Source organism: Gambusia affinis, linkage group LG10 (genome assembly GCF_019740435.1).
Source record: "Gambusia affinis linkage group LG10, SWU_Gaff_1.0, whole genome shotgun sequence".
NCBI classification, from domain to species: Eukaryota; Metazoa; Chordata; class Actinopteri; order Cyprinodontiformes; family Poeciliidae; genus Gambusia; species Gambusia affinis.
Window position 1 is genome coordinate 22,633,011 of NC_057877.1, and position 20,700 is coordinate 22,653,710.

A 20,700-nucleotide genomic window follows, 5' to 3' on the forward strand; every position below is an offset into this window, starting at 1 on the left:
CAAATATGTCCAACATTTTCACCATAAACTCAGAATGATTGTATTGATAAGAGCATTTAACATATCTGTAGTTATGCACTGCTTAATAAATGGAAAAATTCAGTAGAATAACAAATATTTAAGTAAAAGAAAAAAAAAACTTTTATATTTTTTATGATTTCAAATAATGCCAAATTCTTCTGATATTAGTATTCTAAACAAATCATTTAAAAAAGTAAATGTGTTTAAAACATTTTTTCAGTATGTTCAACATTTTTTATATAAAACAGCAATTTTGTATTGATATGAGAATTTTAAGCTAAAACACGTATCTGTACTTAAACATGTTTCAATAAATGGAAAAAATAGCAAATATCTAAGTTAAAAAAAGAAAAAAATATCATCCCAAAAATATCATCCCAAACAGATGACCTAGTTTATGATACACAAAAACCTGAGAATAAAATATTGAATAAAGGACATTTTAGGAGAATAAAAACATTGACTAATAATATGAACTAATGCATCATAAACCAGCTGAGATAATTTTGTTCATGATTGGTTAGAATTACTGTCTTATAGTGACAAAAAAATAATAGAAAAACCTACAGATGTCTTAAAAAGTTTCAACAAAACAATCAGAAATAAATGGAAAAACTTCAGCAGTCGCCTCATCCCTCCTTCATCCACTCCCCTTTGGATGTGACGATATATTTCCAAGCCTCCAGAATCTGGCAAAGCTTCAGATTTTCATGGAAGTTTTCCTCCACATACTGAGGAACCTCTTCTTCTTTCTCCTCCATGTAGAGCTGCATCGACTCTTTTACACTATAAAAAAATAACAGGTAAAAATCACTTTATTTTCTCAAGTCTATCAAAAACAAAAGCTTAAGAAACCCAACCAAGGGAAAGCTAACTTCATGCTAAATTTAAGGAGTTAATTTAAACCTTCTTTTTAGAAACCAAATCTAGAAAGAAGTTGGAAAAACTATCATATTAAAGAGTATAAATTAAATCCAGCTGTGTGTATTTTACCTCCATGATGGATTGTACCGATCAGTGATGTGAGGACGGCTCAGAACCAGCAGGATGAACTGGTGCATCTCCAGCAGCCATTGTCCAGCGTTTCCACGAGACATGAAGCCTTTCAGCTCAGCCTTGTTTGGTTCAGTCAGCGGCTCCTTAAACTCTACTGCATGCTCCGAAAACGGATCCTTCATATACAAACATCAAGCAAAGGCATATTTGTTCTGGTCCACTTAGAATGCATGTGGATTAAAATAATACGCTGTACTAAACTGGATAAAAGCTTAAAATGTGCAGTAAAATGTGGTAAAAATATTTTTTAAATCCCTTCAAAGAGGTCTTATGTGATGCAGTCAAAAAGGAGAAACAAGCTCAAAGATTAAGTTTTTATTAATGTTAGTTTGTAGACATAAACAATACAAGTGTATTGCTCACTGGATTAGTTTAATAATTTTCTTGGTATTTTGGGTGTAAAGCTAACTTCATGATAAATTTAAGGCGTTAATTCAAACTTCCTTTGTAGAAAACAAATCTAGACAGAAGCTGGTGTCTTGTAATAACTAGATAATTTCTTGGCGTAACAAAACTTTGTTTTCAAGTTGATGGCAGTGATAATAGAGTCTGACTTCTACTCAGCGAAATCCTTCAGTATCTCAGTTAAAAAAGTTTTGTCTGTTTGTAGTTGGACCCACATGCAGGCAGATCAGACGGAGAGTTTAAGTCTTAATTTTGAAAATGAAAAAAAAGAGAAAAGACAACAGCAAAGAACAGAAAACACTTTAAAAGACTTAAATAGTGAAATAAGGTAGAAAATGACTTGGAACCATTTCTTAGTGTGACCTGAAAAGTGAATACATCAACCTACAGTGACGCTAAAGATTAGTGCAATACGTTGTAGTATGTTTTGGTTGTTTAGTTCACTTTTTTCTGTAAAAGTAGTAGTAATAGAAAGATTATATTACAGATTTAACAAATGTAGACTTTAATGACATTACAGTAAAATAGGTACGTACCCTTTTAAGAGGCAGCATCTTTTCAGATTTGAGGGAGGAGAGAAGTTGCCACAAGAAGACACAATGTTCTAGGTTACATTTCCTCAGAGCCTGAAGAAAACATACATTAATGCAAACATGGCACTACACGTCTAAAGAATTTAAATAATGGTGTCATTTTTATATTATTTTTGCTTATTTTGATGATTGTCTAAACAAATAGACAGCATCTGTCTGTCTTTGCCAGAAGTACTTACCTTCTGTATGTACTCATCAATGTTCTGGTCCATCTTTAATATGTCGTGGAGGTAAGTGACCAGTGGCATTCTGGGATCACCACCAGTCATTGGCAGGAATCCCAGTAGTAGCTCAACAATCTTCAGCGCTTCACACACCTCACTTAACGAGTCGAGCTCTCTGGATATTCTGTTTCGGGTCATCTTGGTAGGTTGGACCTGAAACAGGAAGAAAAACCCATCCATCAACAAGAATTAATTGCATGAGTATCGTGGGTCCATGTACAAAAAAGTACGTGTTCATCAAGTTAAGATGTGGTATTTTTGTAAGCAATGATGTCTGTTTAATATAACTACGCACAGAAAAACATTTGGTAGGACCTTTACTGTCATAGAAGAGTGGAGGGCTTCTCTGACAAAATTTTTCACATTTTAATATATTTTTATTTATGTACTTTTTGGTTATAAATTATATTTATTTTGTTACATTTGAAGTTAGTTATTTACATACATTGAAAGCAGTGTGAAGTGCTTAGTGGCCTTCTGGACTTGATAAATTGTTATATACAAGTACAGGCCTTTTTTAACATTTTAATTTTAACTAACCTTTCTCTTATTTCCCAACGCCAGCTACTGGATCACTCACTTATAGTTACTAACTCACATTTAATTTTACCAAAATGCTTTAAGTTCTTACTGAGTTTAGTGATCAACTTATCTTCAATTACCCATTTATTACACACAGACCTACGGTACTTCATTTTACTTTCTAATGTCCTTAATTACCTGCTAATTCATTTACTGATTGTACATCACTTTTACTGACTTACTTCTGTTTAAATTCTTGTTGACTTTTAGTAACTAACTTACCTTTAATAAATTACTTTTCATATACGTATTTACTTAATTGTTTTCTAATCTATTTATCTTCTATCTATCCTGCCCACAACTTTTACTTACAGACATAATTAATTGTATTTACTTATAATTACTTGTTCACTTATTTATTTACTTTTTACCTTTTTATTTACTTATTGTTAATTAATACTGATTAGTTAATAAGCAAGAAATAAAAGCTACATCTAGTTATAATTCAGTTTATTAATAAATATGCAGATTTATTAATAAATAAATTTAGATGTATATTGTATTTAATACAACTTTAAATTATATTTTTATTGTTTACTACACTAACTATAGAAAATTATTTTGTTTTGTAAATCAAACTGGACAGTTTAAAAATTACCTGTGGGATTTTTCCTCTAATAGCTTTGAAAATAGACTGATAGTCTTTGCCTTGTGCGTTGATCAGAGTGGGAATTCCCTGAAAAAACACAGACAGTTTAGTTCAGTAAATAAAGTACAGGAACATTATAAAAGAGACAAATAGTGTAATATACAAAGATGATTAAAAAAGCTTTAGGTCTCACTTATAGCACATAAATTTGTTGTTTCTTGACTTACTCCTGTCTTAGTGAAAGCCAAACAGTTAAAACAATCAGTTTAATTTCATTTGCTGTTTCTGTTTACACTCACTGAGTGACAGTAATCAAACTCTTCTGACTCACAGCTCGGGTGATGAGAGGTTTTTCTTGTAAGAAGCGTGTGAGGATCTGTTGCTGGATTCGCGGCAGGTCGTATTCGGATATCGTCTCTTGGCCGCGTTCCAGGCTGTACTGGCAGTTTGACAGAACCAGAGGCAGCAGATCTTTCTCCACATCGTAGCTGATCACATGCTCATCCATCAGGTCTGCAATAGCAACCTTGTAGCTGTGTTTGATAAACAAAATGTAAATTAAGATGTTCTGCTTCATGTCCAAAAGAAGAATAAAGCAACTGAAAGCAAATAAAACTTGTTCTTTATTAATAAACCTTTAGAGTTTCTTCTGTTTTGTGATACTGTAAACTTTGTTTTCAGTGTAGCTCTCCGGTATTCACTAGGTGTTGTACCTGGGTTCTTCTCCAGAGTGAACAGCGTTCACCAGCTCATTCTGCAGGGTCACCAGGTAGCTGACCAGCCCAGTGGCACACAGTCCTGGACCCTGACGCCGGGGAAGGAGGTACTGCAGGGGGCTGCTCATGTCCAGATCAGTACTGCAAAATTCCTCTGGGATTTTTAGCTCATCTGTTTTTTAGAAAGACAGGACAGATATATTCATATTACTGATATAACAACACTTGGTTCTTTTTTTAAAAGTGAGAATCAATCTAAATCTACTTAAATGTTTAATTTGTGCACAATGAAACATTTTAAGCTGGTGCCTTTATCCAGCAGGCATTGGGAGAGAGGCAGGGTACATGCAGAGATCACTGGTCCATCACAGGAAATAATAACAATATATATCATGATAAACATGTGATCAATATCAATAGATAATATGTCTGATATAATTTTCAATAATCTCACTGAATTCTGATCCGGAGTAGACTCTTTTAAAATAGTTTACCTTCTGTTTAAATTTACCTTCTGAGCACAGAATACATCAATAAAATACAAAAAAATATGTATTATTTTCAATCTACCTTCCAAAAATAAACCAGAACACAATAATGTTGTACTTACTGGTTGTTACAGGTACTCTTAGCAGGTTCCACGTTTGCAAGAATATTTTGATGTGTTTTTCATACCATGGCCTCATCTGTGAGCCTGAACAATTGGAAAGAATAAAAGTAACTCACTAAGATTTAAAGACAGCAGCCCAATAAATTACTCTGTAAAACTGAGTATTATCAAAAAAATTTGCTCTATAATATTTAAAATTACCTTTTTGATTTTCTAAGAAATCAGAAATGGAACCAACAATCTGTTCAGAGGCATTCTGGTACTTTTTCACCAAACAGTTCTGCAACGTTACAATATCTGGCAGAAACATAATATGACGATATTCTTTCTCCTGAAAGAACAAAAAGTGGTTCTAGTTATAACTTTATCCTACATCCTTGGTCATTTCTAATTTTAACCTTAGAACTTGCTGTCAAATTGACTATTTTCATCAGAAGACTGTTTTTCTAATTATAAGATTGCTTTGCACGTTCTCGTTACTCACAACAAAGTAGAGATACTAAAGCTGCAATCCAAACTACTTTAAAACTATTTTGAATTGAATTGAATCCCTAAACTATAATTTCAGAATTTCAAATAAGACAAAACTAACTTACAAGTAACTTTTCAGCAAGATATATGAGCTTGTTTTATGTCAATAATTCATTATTATTAATTAAAAAATACTGGTTCCACTGCAGATGATTTCACTTAAAACAAGACATTTGTTTTAAATGAAAGTTATTAATCTGCTAGTGGAATTAGTGATTAATATTAAGGAACTATTGACTCAAAACAAGCACCTGTATCTTGCTGAAAATGTACTTGTAAGTTAGTTTTGTGTTTAAGTGTACTGAAATATTTGCACTAGAAACTAAACCAAAAATACTTGGTAAGATTTTGTGTTTTTGTGGTGTAGCTGACAGATTAAATATTCGTTTCTGGTATAAACTCACCTTCTGCAGGAACTTCCAGAGCAGCGGCAGCTCCTCTTTTAGGTCTTTGTACTCTATGATGTGTGTGAGGCTGAGCAATGACAGCCTCTCCCTGCAGCTCCACACTGCTGAACTGTGAACCTCAGATGTTTTCTGCAGCGATGTGAGGAATGTACAATCGTTGCCTAAAGTGATTCTCAGGATGAAGTCTGAAGAAACACGGGGATCATTTGTAATGTGGCCTTTTGCTTCCTGCAGGAGTTGATCAAAAATCTAGCCAAAAAAAAAGATTGTTGTAAGTTTTCACAATAATGAAACATATCATTGTGGTTGAACATAAATCTGCAAGTAATCTCTTAAAAATACTAAGAATTGAAAAAGCAAAGTGTCAGTCTCTCAAAAGGAAGCAATGATTGGATTACTGTCATGTTAGCTATTCAAAATAATGTGGACAAAAGTCTCTGAGTAGATCATAACATTTTTAAAATAGCTGTTAACATGACATGAAGCTTTGAAGTTCAGATTTTCTTCTCCACTTTAGCTGGCCATCTGGATTTTGTTATTTAGTTCAAAAGCTGCATTTTTATGGAGATAATAAACATTTGTCCCAAATTGATGTATTTCCTTATGTTCAAATTGTTATGACAGTTAGCTTAGGAGGACTTTTTCTTAACAATTTAAATAAAATGTTAATTTTTCCATGTGGATTGTTTCATTAAATATGATCCTAAAATAAAGAATCTTTGCCTCCTTCATGATGACTGCAGATTTCACCTCAATGGAAAGATGTCATTCAATTTCTGTAAAACTTACAGAAATTAGACAATTCAGAGTTTAATTGAAAAAGTGAGTAAAAGCGGAGACATTACCTTCAGTTTAGGTGTCATGATGTCTGTAGCCACAGATGTCTCCCAGGTGTTTCTAGATGCTTTTGTAGAAAGGTGAGGATCGATGTTATCTGAGGGAAGTAAAACAGATCATATTAGTAAAACTTTCAAAACAGACTTTTTTTGTTGAATCATGAACTGATTCAACAATGAGAACAAAGACAAAAGAAAACTATGAGAACAAAGACAAAAGAAAATTGTGCACATTGTTTCACAGTACTACAGGTGGCGCTCATCTATTTGTAATTTATAATAATAATATAATATCTTAAACAGTTAAATAAAGACTGTCTGGTGTACTGCTTACAGTCTTTGGGCTGCAGTGGTTCTTGAAGGGATTTGAGGATCAAGTGGGCAGTGGTAACAGCATCATCGGCTCCTTTTGCCAGGGCCTGCGTCAGCTGCTCCAGATCCTTCATTATGTGCTGACTGAGAAAAAAATTAACATCTTCCACAGGTGGATGGATAATCTGCTGGACGGACTAGAAACAGAAATTAAAAAGAAAACAAAAAATTGTAAAATATTTTTTACTATTTTGCTAGACATTTTAGCTAAACTACACAAAACTAAATGACTTCGATAAAAGTCAATAAATTAATAAATTACTGGACAGAAAACCCATCTAAACCTTGATACTTTTGGCAAAGCTTTTCATAAAGCAAAAACTAAACTCAACCTCATTTCACTGAAAATTTTTTTATATATATATAAAATATACTTCCATCGGAACATAACTCTGCAGTAGTTTAGAGCAGAAGCAATAATTTCATGAGCTGCTATAACCAAGAATTGTGCATGATACCTCAAGCATTCGTAAAAAAAACCCGACATATTTTCAATGATCATTCTATAGAGATTTCACCGTAATCATGTTTTCTCTGTTCTCTTATTGTTTTTAGTTTGTCACCTTAAAAATTCAAAATGTTTATTTGCCACATGATCAGTTATACGTGTAAAACTTGCAGAAATAATGTAAGATGTAGCGGGAAAAGTAACATTTAGTTTCCTAATTGTGGAAGGCACTGTGCAAACATTTGTAGGGGTATTTTTCTCTGTCTTACCTCACAGTTCTTCGAAGTGCCAAGCAACATGGCCAAATGTGTAACCAGCCTGACCAGCGTGAATGGAGTCAGAGACATGTTTTTGGTGTCCAGGGCATCTGGGTTGTTTCTTCTCTCAGGGTCTCCAAGGATATGACCAGGTCTTGTCTGATCCCTAAAAAAATAAGCATTATCAACCAAAATTTAAATATATATGAATGGAATAGTTTTCCATATTACCTTTTTTTAGTTTATCTGATGGTTGTCTGTCATTGTAAGCCGTCAAAATGACAGACAACCAAGTATGCATAGCTACTTGGTGTAACTATGCAGAAGACATTTTCAACTTTATGCAGAGTACATCGCAGAGGCAACTAAATCAATCCATAAACAATTCTCTCCGACATGGACACTGAACTAAATGCATCTCGTTGGGAGCTCACAGTGCGTAGAAGAGTTATGGACTTTACATTTTTGGAGTGTGTCTGATTCTAAAGCGCATTGAAAGGTTTGGCTGAAGTGCCTTTTAATTCCTGTCTCCACTGTGGCAGCACAGTACAGATTAATAGTGGGAGTGGGAACTAATCGCACTTACTGCTGTAGTTGAACTGGCGTGAATCCTTGCAAGGCTGTATGATTTTCCCCTCCAACCTCCTCGCCACACTCCAAACATTTCCCTCTCTCCATGGGAAGGCCACACTGTAGTAAATAGTAAAAAAACAGAAACAAATACTTTCAGCCATGTGTTGCTTATCAACACTATGAAAACCAGATAAAAGAACAAAATAAAGAATAAAAATACCATACAGAAAGGGCAGATATGTACCACATAGTTATACAAGAACACCATTATATGACTTACCTGATCAACGAAGCATAGATGATTGTTAGGACACACTGTGGTAAACAAAATAATAAAAAAAAAACTGCTGTAAAGATCTGCAAAAGAGGGAATTCCTGTCCATAGCAATTTTATTAAACAATGAGCTTCCCAGTTTGATTTTGTTATTTATTTAATCTTAGTGAGACTTTTGTAAATTGAATTGATTATATATATATATATATATATATATATATATATATATATATATATATATATATATAAACCCCAACAAAATAATTTCCAAAGGGGTTAGAAAAAGTATAGTTTATTTCAATCCATATTTAACTGATGCCAACTCACAAGAAAGATGCAATTTACTCAGAATTCTATTAATATTCAACAAAAAGTACAATACAAGATGGATACTTACTATACCAGGTGAGGTTGCCACCATTTTGTTGGATTGCGGCTTGAGCAACAGCTACCATATCATCAGGCATTGTGGGTATAAAAGCTCCCTGTAAGATGAAGAGGAATTAAACATCAGTTGTAATTATAGTCACAATTGTCCTAAATTTCTGACCACTGACAAAAGTTACTTGACTTTACCATTTATTCAGCTTTTTAAAATTGTTCTAAATAAAATTTTTAAATCCATATAAAGATCATATTTTGATACCATCCAAAAAGCAGCAGCAGGCTCTCTGAGTATAACAAAATCGGGACAGAAAACAACAAAAAGAGTGAAATACCTGCATGTTATCAGGAAACAAACCAAGCTGTTTGAGTGGCCTGAGCAAATCATTGTTTGTGGTAAGCAGAATGACAGCCAGATGGACGGCCAGCTCAATGGCAGCGTTGTCTGCAGGAGTGTGGCCTGACTGAACAGAGAGTCCTCCCAATTTGTTGCTGATCAAGGCGGATGCAAAGTCCCTCATTTCTTTGTCGCACAAATAATCTGAGCCTTCGATAAACTCATCAAATGCTTTATATGTCTACCAGAAACAAAAACAAATATTTAGCATCAGTTCAACACATAAATACAAATTAACTGAATACCAAAAATGAAACCATGAGGTACATTTTTTTAATGACAAACAAGATAATGCTAATACCAAAATTATCCATACTCTTGGCAGATTTACATTGAATTTTACACATAGGTGTTTGGATACTAATACAGTTAGTTTTTGTAACTTGAAAAATGCATTAACTGCATGAATACTTTGGGTGCATATTGGAAATCTGAGGATATCTAATCATACCTCAGCGGTGGGATGGAGACTCTCAGTTGGAGATCTGTAAAGAATGGTAACCTCTCGGAAGAGAGCCAGAAGGACAAACACCGTTCTAGTTCTTCGTGTTGCTGTGCATTGCTAAACGAGCAAAGAAAGAAAAGAAACTACATAAAATAATGTTAATTGATTATTTTAAAATCTGATTCATAACCTGGGTTATTCTGAAAAAGGAAATCTCAACAAACATTTGAAGGAAGATAACTGAACATTTAGAAAATAAAAACATACCTCCAATACTTCTTCTATCTGATCAACGTCACCATCCATTAAAGCCTTATCAACTGCATCTCTAACGGTTTTGTATTCGTCACCGTACATCAGAAACTGGTCAATCAGGCCTCCATATTCAGTCTGCTTACACAATGAACAGAGTTCAAAATGCATACTGTAAATGTGACTTATTTTGAAATTACACATTCATTGTTTTCACATCACCACAGATAAAAATAAACAGTTCACACTAAGACTTTTCAACAAATATCTTGTTGCATCCTATAAGACTGGAGTTATGTTCAGTCATTATATGGCATATGGTTTTATATCAATCTTTCTAAGTTGGTAGAAAAGTGCATACCTGTTTTTTGATCTCTTTTGGAAAAAGCCAACTGAACTCTGTTTGTTTAGCCAAAGACCGGACTTGCTCCACACCCTGCAATTCACTGATCTTACGTATCAGGTAAACACGGTACCAATCGTTGCCACTCTCCTCACATAGCCTTATCACCATGTTCTGAAAGTCATTTTCTTCATCTGGACCAATTTTGGCTGAAACAATAGTGTGAATTAACAAATGCTTTTTTATTGCTGCAAATAAACTAGATAAACCGTTAGAATTAGTTAAGTTATATATATATATCTCACCAGAAAGTTTGTCACTGATTAGCTGGGCAGCTATCGTGAGAATCATTCGCAACTCGGCGATGTGCTGCAGGTGTTGAATAGACACCGTCTCTGAAATGGAAGCTGCTTCCCTCAAACAGAAGCCAAGAAACTCTGTTTCCTTTTTGTAAAATTGTGACTCTTCAGTGTTGTTGCTTCCCAGAGACATTTTCTCCCACATGGCGTCCTGCAAAACAATTTCACAAGAATTTTACTTTAATTTCAACCTCAATTTATAATTAACTGATAGACATTTTTGGTGCAACAGTTATTCAATGTCTACTAGACAGTCCCCCACAAGACCATTAAATATTCCAGAAAACAACATTAAGTGATCAGGTCACACTAGTTTATTATTTAATTCCTTACAGAAAAAACTGAAGTTGTACATTTTTTAACATATTAACTTACAAATTAATACAAGTTATATTAATATTACTTAGGTTAAGTTATATTAATTTGTTGTAATTGATAATGTTCTAGGAACTGACCTTCAAACATCAGTCTTTTTTAAAACATAGAAACAACAGGGCATGCATTTCCCTACTGTGGCCTAAGGGTACATCTAAGACTTACACAATGTAACATATTGTCATGACTGAAAAAATATGGTGGAAAGTCTCAATCTACTGAAGTTTTATCTCAGTTTGCACATATCCTTTTGCAAGGTACCTAATGAAACAAATAGGGATGTTTTTACCTCTAAACAGTTGATGTATAAGGCATAAAGTTCTGATTTATCGTCTTCATCCACAAATCTGCTGTCTTCCACTGTTGACAAATGCTGCTGCAAATATTCCTGGACTTCATCAAAGCTGAAACAAATATGCAAATCTATATCTGAGTGCAGTTCATAGAAATAGTTGTTAGTGGCAATAGGAAGCTAAAGCGAAAGTATAAACTTTACCAATCAAAAAGCTTGCTGAAAATAAAGTAACAATGTTTAAAACTAATATTTGCACACTCCAACAGCTGTAATCTCCTAAACATAAATTCTCTGTTACCATATTAAATTAAATAATGTTATTGCAGTTAAACAACATTTAGTTAATGTACCTGAACTTCAGCAGTAGTTTGAGGATTACAGATCGCACAACTGGGTTTTTGTCAGGCGACTCGTCAAAAGGTGACAAGTTGTTGGTCTGGACTTGTTCATGTTCTGTTTCAAAAAGAAATAACATAAACCCAGTAGGTGACATAACATCTTTATTATAAAATTATATTTTGATCTATAGCTGAAAACAGCAGATATATAGTCAACAGGAATAGAACAGCTCAGGTTTGTTACATGTAGATCTAGAACATTTTGCAATGTGACAAATGTAGGTGATAAAAAAATTAGAAAAAAGCAACAATTTGCAAAATTATTTCTTGTGGAGAAGTTTCAGAAATGATACCTGTCTCGATCCTCAGGTAAGACAACAGGTGTGTTATTACTTGTTTGCTTGGCGGTTTGTTGTCTTTGAAGCACACAGCAGAAAGCAGATCAATGAAGAAACCATTGCAGCGTCGTCTGAAATCTCTATTTTTCTTGAGGGAACCCCTGCAAAAACATAATAATCCAGGATAATCTAAAGACTGTTTCTAGCCTCACTTCAGCTATTTAACTACTAAGATAAAATGTAGAAAATGTTGCCAAAAACATTTTTAGGCCCAATCTAAACTCTACACTACTTTAACTCTATTTCTTATTAATATAGAGAAACTTGAGCGAATGAATCACATAATTCAGCACATTATTTAAATTGTACTGATGAAACAACAAAAGTTCAATATTCAAGATCATTTTATCAAGAAACTATATTTAAAGAAACAATAAACTTTTTTTACCTAAATATTTTTATTGAGATTTTTCACATTGAAGATACAATCATGTAACTGTCATGTTATAACTTCATAGTTATTACATGACAGTTATTATTCTTTCTCATATTAGAAAAGTGAAAAACAAAGAAAATAAATTTAATTAACAATAAACTTTGAATATTATTTAGTTAATCAAGGGTTCGCTGCTTACCGTATTTCCTCAGACACACAGAGCTGAAAGCCGTCTGGTAAATGTTGCCTGCAGGTGGGACAGGATGTATTTCCAGTGTCCAGACTTTCTTTTATGCAAGTCAAGCAAAACATATGATGACATGGCAAATCCACAGGTTCCTCAGGCTCTGCCACGCATACCCCACAGTGAACTCCAAACCTTAAGGAAGTTAGGTTAAAGTCAGCTAAATACAATTGTATGTAATTAATGTGGAGAATATTTGTCACATTTCCCCACCACATATTTTAAATGAATATAAAAGAAGTACTTACTTAAATAGCTTATCAAGTGCTGCTTGTTTACAGGACTTCAGCGTTTTAATCACAGCTTCGAAAGGCTTGGTGACTTTTACATCTGAGTTACTCTCAAGGACCTTTAATAATTAAAAAAATAAAAAATCAATACAAAAACAATATCTGCAATTACAGGCATTTTGACTTTTTTGTTGCCTATGAAGAAAACAAAACAATAATTGCTCCGGTAATTTATCAGAAATATTTTTATTAAGAAATAAAAAAAATGAATACAGTAAATGTCATACTGCTAATTAACTTTGAGAGTCACCAAGCATTTACTCACTTTGTTCAAGGTGTTCATGTGCTCCATGGCCAGTTCCTTGAGCTCAAGGTCTTCACTTTTAAAACCCAGCAGCAGATGTTCCACAAAGAGCGAGACGATGTAGATACGTTTCCAGCCGTTTCTAAAAAACAGATAATATTCGGTATAGTACAAAAACATTTTTGTGCGGTTCACATAAGTTCCTCTTGAAGAATAATACTTTTATATCAACTGATTTGTGCACATTCCAGGACACACTTGTTCATAAATGGTCAATGGCCCCTACAGCACATGAAAATTAGTAATATTGTGATAAGAATATACAAGCATATGGATGAATTTTTAAAACTGATTAACTTTGATGCAATAATATATAAAACGGCCTTGATTATTATTTATGTCAGAGGATAAGGTTGTGTTGTCAGCTTACTACACAGAATTTCCTTCAAACTAACTAGTTTTTTAAAATTGTATAATAGTGACTTGTTGTGTGACAAACTGAATTCTCTCTGATGTTTTTCAGATATTCCTGTTTCTAAGCATGCATGTAACCAGTGCCAGATATTTTAGCTGCAACACTCATTTATACTATGACCATGGTATGCAGTCTTTTTTGACACAAGATTTTACTATTCTAATATAATGTAGTTGGACTTAACTTAGGTAATTTGATCCACTTGGATGGAAATACTGTGAAGTGTTTCCCTAACTTGCTTGTTCTCTTTATGTAGCTGAGTTAATTTTATTTATTTATATTTTATTTTATGAACCTTCTCAAAACATTTTTATTTGCTTTTCTTAGTTCTTGAATTGTATTTTATTTTGGCGGAGAAGCTTTTATTTTCTTGTTTGTGTCTAGAATCGGCGGACACACATGTGCTACCACCTGTCACACTTAAGGTTTAACTAGTCTAGCGGCCGGTGTCCAAGTCAACTCAGCTAACTTTACTTTTCCCACACAAACTCGCACACATAATGCAACGTGCTTGGATTTGGGGAGAAGGGCGTGACTAATTTGCCATACAAAGAAACCTGGAATGGAGTAGTGGAACGGAGTGGCTATGTAATCACAATGCACTGTAAGCTATGTAATGTGTTTTGAGGCAGTTGACCAAAATCCCGGACGATTTTTAAATTCCCCCCGGACATTTTTTTAGGTCTGAAAAGTAGGACATGTCCGGGAAAAAGAGGACGTCTGGTCACCCTATCTTTGCTTCTCTTTGAAATTTCATTTCTTTTGTTTCTTGACTTACGGATAATTGAACTTTTATTACCAGTCCTTTGGAAGAGGCTCATACCTGATAAGAGGGAGTTCTTTCTTGCATTGATCTCCATACTGACGGAAACTCTGTTGAGAGAAAATCAGCTCCATAGACACCTGGAGCCTCTTCACTTTCCTCATCCATTCTCGGCAGTGGGCATCTGAGTCTAAATTTTTGGGTTCCAGCTCCTCCACACAAGCCTTTGCTGCAAGAACATCTAAAACCTAAAAAAACATAAAAAATGTTGAAGTCACCCAGTACTTTGTTTTACTACATTCTTCATGCATTTTGAATTCATTCATTTAACTCACTAAGCTTCCATGTGTAGAAAATTTCAAAGCAGAGAAAATAAAATAGCCTTAGGTTTTTGTATACACAATGCTTCCCTTATCTTGCATTAACAGCGATTAAATTTATAGGATGGGGGTTGGACCTTCTTAGCTCATAAATTAAAATACTGTTACCATTTCAGGACAGTTTCTTTTGGGCTGGTTTCTTTGCAAATGTGAAACAATTTCAGGTTGAAGAGAAATAATCCGTGAGAGGTTCTGAAGGCGCTTTCGGTAAGAATAGAAGGCTATGTGGATGTGAAGGAGAGTAGGTTTTGCTGCATCTTGTTTTAGTCCCTGCACTACATCAATGCAACTGGACAGAGCTTGAAGCAAGAGCTGAGGAGAAAATGCACAAGTGAATTTATAATAGCTTTGTTTAACTGTGAAGTAAATAAAGTGTCACAAGAATGTAAAAACAATCTGAAGAGATTTGGTTTGACTTTCTGACAATGTTGTAATGATTTTTAAAATTATCTTAATATGAAATGGATGCATTTAATGTCCATTACTACCCAATAAATTACCTTTTAACAGAAATCACTCATTCACAAAACATTTAACAAGGTATTTTCTTTTCTAAAGACTAAAACACAGAGTCGGCTTCATCAGGATGACATGGTGTTTGTTACTTGTTAAGTTTTCTGAAAGATCTGAGCATTGGATGGAAATTTCCATTAACATAAATATAACCACATATGAATGTAGTAACTTTGGACTTTTATTTACCCTTACCTCTAATTCATCATCTGATGACACTTTTATGGTCATGGAAACAAAGTCCCGAAGGTACCTCTCAAAAAGGTCGTTCTTAAGTCGCTCATTCACATTTTCAGCCATGTACTTGCCAAATGGTATATTTGAGAACAACTCATGGAAATACTGAAATGAATTACCTGAAGGAAAAACGTAGAAAAATTAACTTGTCAGAGATTAATATGAAAAGAAAGATTTCCGTGTTTCAATATCATGACTTGAAAAGTGCAATAAAAATTTTACAAGACCATTTTCATAAAGTTTATTTACTTTGATGTCTAAATGATTGCATCATGAGCTCATCCAGGAAGTCTTTGATACACCAGCTGAAGGGCATGCGGCAGTGCATTGTGTTCCCACCTACGTTGTGGCTTTGCACAACTAGCATGCTGAAAGTCAGAGAAACGAAATAATGAATATCTGGTACAAAAAGCCTCCAATTGATACTCTATTTTTTTAAAGGTCACAATACCTTGTGAATTAAATATAAAGGTTTACACATTCAGCTTAACTGTTTAGAGGGGATAACTGCATTCTTTACAGTAAACTATGAACAGGACATAAAAAATTCCTTTGAATTGTTAGTTGTCCAAGCAAGTAAGAAAGGTCTCCAAGTTGGTTTTAATTTATGCGGGATTGGAACATGTCACTATTAGACAAAGTACATTTATTTTTACAGAACCAGTATGAAATGGCAAACGGGGAAATGACCAGCAGCAAGAACCAATGCTGTGATTGGGTAGAAGTCAGCCCGCCTCTATTAACCCACCCTCAGAGTGAGGTAGTCACAGGTCTGCATTGAAAGGCTTTTGTATAAGTGCAAGCCAGCCTGCCGAGTTTGAGGAAGTAATGTAGCGATGGTATATGGTTTGTGCGACAAGCTGTCCACAGGATTTAAAAATGCAAACGAGACTCAATTTCCATGAGAAGAATAAGCATTTAAGCATTTGCTTAGCGAAAAATAGAATTGCTACACTGAGTTTGCTTTGAAAAGACTGGAAAATGTTGACTTTCAACAACGGCTTTACGTGTACTACTGAGATCAATGCAGCACAATACCTCCTGCTCCTAAATTGGCAACTTTAATTTGAATGTTACTGCATCCACTTGTAATTTATGAAAGAGAAACCACGAAAGGTAACAAGTTTAGTGATTTTGTTATCAAAATATTTTGTGAAAGAGGCTTAGAAAAGCAGTCAAAATAACTTTAATCTAAGACAATTCTGGTTGTGTAAAAACAAAAAAGGTTGAAGGTTATTATGAGTCTGAACAGATTCAATGCATCTTTTGTCAAGCTCTGAGTTGGAAGGATATTATCTGAACAAAATCAAAATTACTTACTTGATCTCTTTTACATAGGGCACACTGAGCATTTCTTTGCTGCCAAAAATATGAAACCATAGGTTCCTCATCTCCTCCCCTTCATCCAACAGGTCCAAATTGCAATCTTTGTCAATGACTGAAACCAAGATGGCTAGAAGTGGAGTCACGACTGCTTGTATTTTCCTCCACAGTGTGTGTCTGTAAGAAATAATTATGTCAGCAGAAACTCACTTTACCCCTGGTGTCACAAACAATAACATATTTTCTGAATGCAACAAATGATTATAAACTAAATCTATTACTGACAGGTGGTCTATTGACTCCATTTAAAGAAGACATCATAACTGTAATATAAGAAACCAACAGAATGAATTAGAGGCTTACACAAATGTTCCTCCCTCTTGAAGGGCACTGACATTAGAAGCTTGATTTAGGACCCAGTCTTTTGGCTGACTGAGGATGTTAGACTCATACTCTTTCAACAAGGAGTAGAGATGCTTCCTCACAAAATCTGCAAATACACCTAAAAAACAAAAATATTTTTCTCACATCTTTTTAGGACAATATAATTTCTGTTTTACAAACAGTTACCCATTTTTCAAATCAAATCGAATCAAATTTTATTTGTATAGCACCTTTCAGCAACAAAGCTTTTCAAAGTGCTTTACACCATAAAAACAGAAAAAACAAAGTTATAGAACACACAGTCAACAACATGACATTTTGCACATCAAATTATTGATTCATGATTAGGTTTCAAAAGCAACTCTAAGTCTAGATTTAAAGGAACTCAGTGTTTCAGATGTTTTGCAGTTTTCTGGAAGTTTGTTCCAGATTTGTGGTGCATAGAAGCTGAATGCTGCTTCTCCATGTTTGGTTCTGGAGAAGCAGCAGAACCAGAAGACCTGAGATGTCTGGAAGGTTGAGTAAAGATGTGATTAAAGATAAACGCATGGATGAGTTTCTCTGGATCCTGCTGAGACATTAGTCCTCTAATCCTGGAAATGTTCTTCAGGTGATAGAAGGCCGACTTTGTAACTCTTCATACAGTAAGAGTATTATTGTTGGCTAATTTGGAACATAGTCCTTGTAAAACAAATATATAATCAAAGTGGGACTTTCTGCTTAGAGACAAATGGTAAATGGACTGAATTTGTGTATCACATTTTTACTCATGCTGACCAGTCAAAGTGAATCACACTACAACCACATTCACCCAATCACACTCACAAATGCACGCACATTCGTACAGCAAAACGCAGCTCAACAGGCAGCTCGCAGTTAAGTACCTTGTCCACAGGTACATTGAGAAACGACAGGCACCCCCAGCTTTTTAATTGCAAGACATAATAATATACATAATACTTTGGACAAGGAGATTTTGTAACTGGCCAACATCAGTAAAGATTTGTACTTACTTTAAGCCAAAATTTATTATTTTTAATAATTGGTAGAAGTAAAAACAATAAAAAACGGACTATTTCCAAAAGAGTTTCTTACTTTCCTCCAGAAATGTTAGCAAGTTCACAACTCTCCTTGTGCTCAGCTCCCCACTGTCAACAACATCTTGAAGCATCCCCACTGCAGTCTGAACACAGGTCTTCACTAGATCCGTTGTATCAAAAACATCTCCCAATGCCTGAACAAAAAAACGTTTAAAACAAGCAAACTATTTTTATTGCATAGTTTTTAAATACTAAAATTACAGAATTAAGTAACAATAAAAATATATATATTTTATTTTATTCTTTTCATATTCTGATCTCAAAAAGCTATAGAGGGCTACAGTAATAATAGTATAACAAGCAGAAGTATAAATGTATGAATGAAGTGAATCAAAAAATGTCAGGCAGGTTAAATTATTTACTTATAACTTACCTTAAATTTACCATTAAGAGCTCAAATAATTTAAGTCTTTGTGAGTTGCCATTTGTTTGTTTTTGTTTGTCTCATCCTCCTGTTATACAACTTCAACCTCTCTCAGATTAGTACAAAGTTTATTTGCTATGTAAATTGACTTGCATTGTGACCATTCTTCCAAATTTGTGCAAGTGGAGAATTTCACTTACCGCAATGTTGTCATTTTGGGGTTGTCCTAACTGATCTTCAGTCTCCATGGCTGGATGAAAGAAAATAAGAGATGTATTTATTAGGCTAAAATAAACTCTATAATATTTAGTTAAGTAATCATAATATAACTTACCCTCAGGTGGGTCTTCAAAGAGATCACTAATGCGCAGATTTTTCAAGGAATGAACATCAGAAACAAACTCCCTTGATCTTCTGAGATCATCAATGTGAACAGACTTCCAAGGACCTAAAAATAACGTTTTCCAATTAGTATATTTACAGTATTTTTTCATTTCTTTTTTAATAGTACTACATGCAAATTTATTGTACAAACTGTGCTTTGAAAAATTTTGCAACAGTGTTTTAGTGTGTTTTGGGGGAGGCAGCTTATGAAATTGTTGATGACATAAAATAGTTGATAATTGTGTATAAGATCGCGACTAACCGCCTTGAAATCCAATATAGGAGGTCCCGCCTTCCATTCGAGGAAGTTTTGTGACAAAGTACACAAATGTGTTTGTGTCAGTCATGAGGCCCTTCTTAATTTCATTGATGCAGGAGTACCTGAGAAGTGCAAAGATTATTTATAAGTGTAACAAAAAAGCAAAAAAAATATGATTTACCATAAATTCATAGAAAAACATGATTGTGGGATGGCTTCACTTACTTGGCTGAGGAGAGAATATTTCTTTTTTGAAAGTCATCATCAAACTCAGTTTGGACAATGAGCACATTGTTCTTTTGTGCTGAGCCAAGAAATTCCCTAATGCCAAGATATTTTCATAATGGATGTTATAGTATACACTACAATTTATAAAGATCACTTGACAATTTTTTCATAAAAGTATAAAAGTTTTTAAAAAACTTTTTTACTCTTATTATACGTTCTATTCAATGGATCTACTTGTTCCGCTGAATAAAATTTAGCATCTAAGAAGATGATTAAAAGATACACACCTGATTGTTTTGAGGAAAGAGTACTCTGTTTCAAACTGCAGCAGAAATAGCAGCTTGACAGCATCACATTTTATCTCATTTTGCAGTTGTTTAGCATCTGCTGCAGTTAGCAACCTGGAAAATGTTGTCACCTAAAATAAATAGAAAATAAAAGCAATAGCAATTATGTAATTAACTTTATTGGCCGTGAAAAATATGTGAAATGTAAAAAGAATAATTTCAAATGTTACGACATTATAGATATTGAATTAAAACTTCATATTAGCACCATTTTGTAAGAGATTTTAAATTTTTTGCTATACCCCAGATTTCCCTCAATAAAACAATTTATCATTGACAATAAAATTATTTACTTGATGTACACATCTGGAAAATAAACAAGTTGAACTAATTGACCAAAGCTACAAGTGCACACAAGGCATGATACATCTTCTCCATTATTCAACAAGCTAGATGTGCCTCTAATGTCTTAGTGACCATCTAATGCAGAGGTGCCCAAAGTCGGTCCTCGAGGGTCAGCATCTTGCATGTTTTGGTTCTTTCCCTGGTGGTAGTAACAACCTTTTCAGCATGTCAATGTTATTCTTATGTCTTCTATTGAGCCATCATTTGATCCAGGTGCGTTAAACCCGGGAGAGAAACGTGCAGGATGCCAGCCCTCGAGGACCAATTTTGGATCTAATGTCCGTAAAAAACTGATGGCTCTTCATTTTTGAAAGCCTTATAGCAATAAGCCCATAAGGTCTCAAAAGGCTGAAGTAAAGTTGAG

General features: G+C 34.2%; 1 protein-coding gene across 1 annotated transcript in view; it reads right to left on the reverse strand.

Annotated features, from left to right (window-relative positions):
- Positions 1 to 539: 539 nt before the first annotated feature.
- Positions 540 to 20,700, reverse strand: part of LOC122839119 (E3 ubiquitin-protein ligase rnf213-alpha-like) — a 98,252-nt gene continuing 78,091 nt past the window's right edge. Inside the window, exons 31-69 of the mRNA XM_044130454.1 lie at positions 19,932 to 20,062; positions 19,642 to 19,737; positions 19,420 to 19,538; positions 19,108 to 19,221; positions 18,974 to 19,023; positions 18,405 to 18,543; positions 17,289 to 17,427; positions 16,923 to 17,102; positions 15,852 to 15,970; positions 15,561 to 15,721; positions 14,961 to 15,164; positions 14,533 to 14,720; positions 13,256 to 13,376; positions 12,949 to 13,049; positions 12,656 to 12,835; positions 12,036 to 12,181; positions 11,695 to 11,797; positions 11,339 to 11,453; positions 10,621 to 10,825; positions 10,334 to 10,524; positions 9,988 to 10,110; positions 9,727 to 9,837; positions 9,214 to 9,456; positions 8,892 to 8,979; positions 8,501 to 8,535; positions 8,234 to 8,337; positions 7,660 to 7,813; positions 6,905 to 7,079; positions 6,580 to 6,668; positions 5,732 to 5,983; positions 4,998 to 5,127; positions 4,797 to 4,880; positions 4,184 to 4,358; positions 3,802 to 4,003; positions 3,480 to 3,557; positions 2,255 to 2,452; positions 2,019 to 2,108; positions 1,015 to 1,193; positions 540 to 807 (exon numbers count right to left, since the gene is read on the reverse strand). Of these exons, the coding sequence (XP_043986389.1) occupies positions 651 to 807; positions 1,015 to 1,193; positions 2,019 to 2,108; positions 2,255 to 2,452; positions 3,480 to 3,557; positions 3,802 to 4,003; positions 4,184 to 4,358; positions 4,797 to 4,880; positions 4,998 to 5,127; positions 5,732 to 5,983; positions 6,580 to 6,668; positions 6,905 to 7,079; positions 7,660 to 7,813; positions 8,234 to 8,337; positions 8,501 to 8,535; positions 8,892 to 8,979; positions 9,214 to 9,456; positions 9,727 to 9,837; positions 9,988 to 10,110; positions 10,334 to 10,524; positions 10,621 to 10,825; positions 11,339 to 11,453; positions 11,695 to 11,797; positions 12,036 to 12,181; positions 12,656 to 12,835; positions 12,949 to 13,049; positions 13,256 to 13,376; positions 14,533 to 14,720; positions 14,961 to 15,164; positions 15,561 to 15,721; positions 15,852 to 15,970; positions 16,923 to 17,102; positions 17,289 to 17,427; positions 18,405 to 18,543; positions 18,974 to 19,023; positions 19,108 to 19,221; positions 19,420 to 19,538; positions 19,642 to 19,737; positions 19,932 to 20,062 (5,469 nt within the window). The 3' untranslated portion in view covers positions 540 to 650. The remainder of the gene's footprint in view (positions 808 to 1,014; positions 1,194 to 2,018; positions 2,109 to 2,254; positions 2,453 to 3,479; positions 3,558 to 3,801; positions 4,004 to 4,183; positions 4,359 to 4,796; positions 4,881 to 4,997; positions 5,128 to 5,731; positions 5,984 to 6,579; positions 6,669 to 6,904; positions 7,080 to 7,659; positions 7,814 to 8,233; positions 8,338 to 8,500; positions 8,536 to 8,891; positions 8,980 to 9,213; positions 9,457 to 9,726; positions 9,838 to 9,987; positions 10,111 to 10,333; positions 10,525 to 10,620; positions 10,826 to 11,338; positions 11,454 to 11,694; positions 11,798 to 12,035; positions 12,182 to 12,655; positions 12,836 to 12,948; positions 13,050 to 13,255; positions 13,377 to 14,532; positions 14,721 to 14,960; positions 15,165 to 15,560; positions 15,722 to 15,851; positions 15,971 to 16,922; positions 17,103 to 17,288; positions 17,428 to 18,404; positions 18,544 to 18,973; positions 19,024 to 19,107; positions 19,222 to 19,419; positions 19,539 to 19,641; positions 19,738 to 19,931; positions 20,063 to 20,700) is intronic.